General features: G+C 34.3%; 1 protein-coding gene across 1 annotated transcript; it reads left to right on the top strand.

The window, feature by feature from the left end:
* The first annotated feature begins 225 nt into the window (after window positions 1-225).
* Window positions 226-4,066, top strand: LOC136226186 (coronatine-insensitive protein 1). Its single transcript, XM_066014535.1, has 3 exons — window positions 226-1,459; window positions 2,319-2,790; window positions 3,052-4,066. The coding sequence occupies exons 1-3, from the start codon at window positions 963-965 to the stop codon at window positions 3,871-3,873; spliced, it is 1,791 nt and encodes a 596-aa protein (XP_065870607.1). The 5' UTR covers window positions 226-962; the 3' UTR covers window positions 3,874-4,066.
* The last annotated feature ends 1,503 nt before the right edge of the window (window positions 4,067-5,569 follow it).

Here is a 5,569-nt window from a genome sequence, read left to right as displayed (position 1 = left end):
GGCTAACGTAATCGGGTATAAGCTACTTGCAAAACATAACTTATATATATTTATATGAATTTATTTGTTTTTATTGAAATTAGTAATTAAATTTAGTATTTTATTACAAAATATTCGAAATATATTTGTTCTAATATTCTTATTGGTCATCCATAGTATGGTTTGTCGTTTTCTCTTTATCTTATTTATATCACTTTTTTAATTCTTTTTTGAGGCGCATAAAATATTAGTAGAGAGAGAAAGAAAAGACTCCTAAATAAGATCCTGATCCATAAATCCATAGATTAAGAGGAGAAAGAAAGTAAAGGAAAAACTGTTTCAACCGCCGTCGGATTTTTCTCTTCTCGGTTCATCTCCGCCGTATGTTCATCTGCTTCTTCTCTTACCTTCGTTGAACGCGTGTGCGGCTTTCTGCTTCCTAGATTGGTCTCACTAGCAGAAATACTCTCCTACTCAATTGGTCGATCTATTAATGGAATCTCGATCCGATACTTCTTGTTCTTCCCAACCTTGCTTGAATCTCCGGGAAGTTCATAGTATAACTCCCTGATATCGCCGGTGTTCTTTGTATTGTTTTCCCCCTTTTTTTCCCTATTAAGAAACTCTTTATCGGTGGTTTCTCCGGTATCTTTCTGTTTTGTACTAGAGTCTTCCTCTATTCCTGATGAATCTTTAGTAGCTTTTGCCTGATTTTGTTATTAGGTTCTGAAATTTCGGAACTCTTTTTCTATTTTTTTTTTTTTTTAAATTTTGAGATTTAGATTTTTCATTTTGGATGTCCTGTTACAAATTTGTTTCAATAGAGAAGAGAAGTTTCAAATCTTTGAAAAACAACTACGGTTACTTGTGCAAGTTCAGATTCTTTGATTTCTGATCAATTAGTTTTCTGATAAAAGTAGCTTGAAATCTGTGATATAGTCAACTGCTTTGTATTTTTTGGTTCTTATTTATTTCTTTCGACGATGGAAGATGAAAATCAGGCTAAAATGAATAAAATGAGTTGCAGCTGCGGAATGTCCGACGAGGTTTTAGGCTGCGTCATGCCGTACATCCACGACCCGAAAGACCGCGACGCCGTTTCACTGGTTTGCCGCCGATGGTACGAGCTTGATGCCTTGACAAGAAAGCACATAACAATCGCTTTGTGCTACACCACAAGTCCGGAACGGTTACGGCGCCGTTTCAACCATCTTGAATCCCTAAGGCTGAAAGGAAAGCCAAGAGCTGCGATGTTCAATTTGATACCGGAAGATTGGGGAGGTTTCGTGACGCCATGGGTTCAAGAAATCGCGCAATCTTTCAATTGTTTGAAATTTATTCATTTTAGACGCATGATTGTTAACGATTCGGATCTGGAGATTTTGGCTAGGTCTCGAGGCCGAGTTCTACAAGTCTTGAAGCTTGATAAGTGTTCTGGTTTCTCTACGGATGGGCTCTTACACGTCGCACGTTCTTGCAGGTAATTGAGTTTTGCTTGATTTGATTAGAAACTGAGACGTTTTCAAGAGATTTAACTTAGTTGGATTTTTTCTTTAATCTGCTGGTTGGTTCTTGTTTTTTCTTTAACTGGATCGAAGTTTTAGTTTTGTGCTTGTAAATTTAGCAATCATTTTAACATTGGTTTCACTGTTTTTCTGAAAGCTCTTTTGCTTGTTAAGCTTATAATTACTTGATATGGAGTGTTTTTTTCAATTTAGGCATCTAAGAATTAGTTTAAGGGTTATGAATGTTTGCTTTATTTGACGTATGGGAAGAGGGAACTGAAGTGCATGAACGGTTGCTGGATTTTTCTTCTTTAGACTTGGAAAACTTATTGGATAATCCTTTTGCCTTTTGTTCAAATTTAGTAACATAATTATTTCCTTTCTGTTTTAAAATCTTCAGTTAATTTGTGGTATCGTTTGATATCAATTGATGTTAACATATCGTGCTGGACCCCAAGTTCTTTCTCACGAGCTGCATATCTTTATAGTTCACATGCTTTCTTAATTTTTGGGGAAACAAATCAATTTGTTTGTATTTTTAGGCAATCGAGTGAAATGTATCAATCCTTTTCTAATTAATTGTTGGGTATTTCTTAATCCAATTAATTGTATCATTATTGGTTAGGTGCAACAGTTAAACAACTGTTTCATTAATTAAGGTTTTCCCTATTCTCTGGAATTGAATTCAGAACTTGTCCAGCTATCCGTAATCTGTCCTAGCTGTTAAGATTATTGTTGTTTATCATCTTTTTCTCTTGCAGTTTTTATTCAACTGGTAAGAAATAAGACTATGTTGATTTAGACATTTTTGTTTATACCATATTTGTTTTGCAGGCAATTAAGAACATTATTTTTGGAGGAGAGCTCAATTCAGGAGAAAGATGGTGACTGGCTGCATGAGATTGCGATGAATAACACTGTTCTGGAGGTTTTGAATTTCTACATGACGGATCTCAATAGAGTCAGATTTGAAGACCTTGAGCTCATAGCGAGGAACTGTCGCTCGTTGGTCTCTGTCAAAATTAGTGACTGTGAAATATTGAATCTACGTAGTTTCTTTCATGAGGCTGTTGCTTTAGAAGAATTTTGTGGCGGTTCCTTCAACGATGCACCTGAAAGGTATTTGACTATGGCATTTCCCCGGAAATTGTGCCGATTGGGTCTAACCTATATGGGGAAAAGTGAAATGCCAATCGTGTTCCCATTTGCATCCCTGCTCAAAAAGTTGGATCTCTTGTATGCATTGCTTGACACAGAGGACCATTGTCAGCTGATTCAAAAATGCCCCAACTTAGAATTTCTTGAGGTACAACCACAAATATGCTAGTTCTTAATTTGCTGCTCAATAGCTCCTATTGCATTCTTGATGTTTGATTGTACCAATTTAGTTTCTAGAAATTCATCATCTCTAGAGTTTCACCTCATATGCTTGCTATGCAGTATATATCCTTTTCTAGTATGCTAGAAAAAGTACTTAAAAAAAAAGTAAAGATGTTCAATGCACAGGGGATTTTGCTATGTAGTTTAATCATTTTATATTTGATTTTTTATTATTTGATATCGACAGACGAGGAATGTTATTGGAGATAGAGGATTGGAAGTTCTAGCATCGAGTTGCAAGAAACTAAAGAGGCTTAGAATCGAACGAGGTGCAGATGAGCAAGAAATGGAGGATGAAGAAGGTGTAGTTACACAAAGAGGATTAATTGCTTTAGCTCAGGGCTGTTTGGAGTTGGAGTACCTAGCTGTTTACGTCTCAGATATTACCAATGCAGCTCTTGAACACATGGGGGCTCATTTGAAGAACATGACAGATTTTCGCTTGGTTTTGCTTGATCGAGAAGCGAGAATAACTGATCTACCACTGGACAATGGAGTTCGATCTCTATTAAGGCAGTGCGAGAAGCTTCGGAGATTTGCTCTCTATCTCCGGCCTGGTGGCTTGACTGATGTAGGACTTGGTTATGTCGGAGAGTACAGTCCAAACATAAGATGGATGCTTCTTGGTTATGTTGGGCAGACAGATGAAGGAATACTGGCATTTTCAAGAGGCTGTCCAAGCCTTCAGAGACTAGAAATGAGGGGCTGTTGCTTCAGTGAGAGTGCATTAGCTCGAGCTGCAACGCAACTGACTTTGCTGAGGTATTTGTGGGTTCAGGGTTACAGAGCATCTGCTGTTCCAGCCCGTGATCTTTTGGCTATGACCCGTCCGTTTTGGAATATCGAATTGATTCCTCCAAGAAGAGTTGCAGTAGTTAATCAGGTCGGGGAGGAAGTTGTGGTTGAGCAGCCAGCTCATATTCTTGCATACTACTCCTTCGTCGGACCAAGAACAGATTTTCCAGACACTGTTGTACCCTTGGATCCGGCCAGACTGTTAGGTGCATAGAGCTGTATATCGCGTTGAGCCTCGTTCTTTTTCTGGTAATGTTCTGCCTGTAAATTTCAATCCCTTTCACCTTTTTTATTTTTTCCATTTCCAATTTGGTAGTATTTATTCTGATTTTGTATTTTGATTCATAGACTATTGTTGTAATAAGCTTTTCATTTTTCTCAGTAATGTGAAACCAGTTGTTGTTTTAGGGCAATTAGCATAAAAGGTTTAACAGTTTGGAACTTGAATTTCATCCTCTGTGACTTTGAAGCTTGAATTTAACTTAATGCATCATTTCTTTAGATTATTATATATGAATTTTTTTTGGATTATTATATTTTTTGTCTGGGATTATTATGCTGTTAATTCGTGTTTTTTTGAAAATTTATAAGGTTTAGAATGCATTAATTTTCTTTGAAAAGTTTAGTGATTGATGTGAAGGGTAAATATCAGTTGTGGTCTTTGAATTTATTTGTTCTTTCACTTTGGTCCAAGAGTTCTGTTGGGACATAAAAATATTTGAACTTTTTGAAAAAGATGTAACAAAAAGTACTTTTATTATCCTTTCAAAAAAGAAGTACTTTTATTATAGTCTCTCTCGCTAAAATAATGATTTGACTGATAGTTTAACTTATTGAATTTTTAAAGCTAAATTGATTATTTAATGTTCTTTTATGATTTGTTCGACGATTTGAGGTTTGTTGGACATTTTTTAGGTAGATTTTCTTTCGATTAAAATTTTATGTGTATTCTAGAATTCGAATTCGAGATCAGTTTAAACGATTTGAGACTATTAATTATACAAGCAATCTTAATTGGTGATTATTTAATGTGTTAGACTAATTATTTTAGAGATCTTTATAAGGAGCACAAGGGCACCATTTAATGAGAAAATAAATAACTTGTTTGCTTGAGTATGGCGCTAATGCAGGTACTATTAAAATAATAACATGACAATATATTTTTTTTTAATATATTCGGCTAAGGTATTACTGAATTTGATTATCTTTCTTTGATAATGGCAATAAAATAAATCAGTGAACTTATATTTGAAATTGGTAGCTAATATTAATAGATATTTTAATAGACAAGTTGTAAGGCATCTAATAAACCTAATCCAATTATAATAGTAATATTCTACATTAGTACATAAATCCCTTTCCATCTATTAATATTCCAAATTTTCCACGACAATACTAAATCCAATTTTGGAGCTGAGTTTCGTTAATATTTTTTATTACCATAAAAACATAATATCTATAAGCAGACTGGCATAAATTTTTCTATCCTAACCTAATTTCTAATGGCTTTGAAATAAATGAAGTTAATAAATGCCTTTGTTATAAATCTATTTATTCATTTCTATATTTTGATGCTATATTGGTATTTGATATAAAATATTTGGGTGAGACAAATTTTATCTTGCAATCAAGATAAACACTGCTAGAGAAATAGGCAGGCATAACAGAAGGTAAAAAAAAAAAAAAAAATTAACATCAAAATTTTTATTTGCTAGATATATAATTTCCATTGATAATTTATGTTATTAAAAACATGTAGTAGATTTTGCATTACGAAAATATCCATAACGGATGCTTAGTCTCCCAAAAAAATCTATAATTTTTAATATATTTTCGTCAACTAACCCCGATATTTTTAGGAGTGAGAAAAATCTGGAAGTAACTGATAAGTGAACGAAACCAAATAGAAA

The sequence above is a fragment of the Euphorbia lathyris genome, chromosome 4, assembly GCF_963576675.1.
Source record: "Euphorbia lathyris chromosome 4, ddEupLath1.1, whole genome shotgun sequence".
Classification (NCBI taxonomy): Eukaryota; Viridiplantae; Streptophyta; class Magnoliopsida; order Malpighiales; family Euphorbiaceae; genus Euphorbia; species Euphorbia lathyris.
The sequence above is the reverse complement of the archived record's forward strand: the minus strand, read 5'-3'. Positions and strand labels throughout refer to the sequence as shown.

What these genes read in the sequence shown, in the direction of transcription:
- LOC136226186 (XM_066014535.1), top strand. Translation starts at nt 963, where the DNA reads ATGGAAGATGAAAATCAGGCTAAAATGAATAAAATGAGTTGCAGCTGC. An exon ending in CACGTCGCACGTTCTTGCAG is followed by an intron (nt 1,460 to 2,318) that starts GTAATTGAGTTT and finishes TTTGTTTTGCAG; the next exon opens with GCAATTAAGAACATTATTTT. An exon ending in CCAACTTAGAATTTCTTGAG is followed by an intron (nt 2,791 to 3,051) that starts GTACAACCACAA and finishes TGATATCGACAG; the next exon opens with ACGAGGAATGTTATTGGAGA.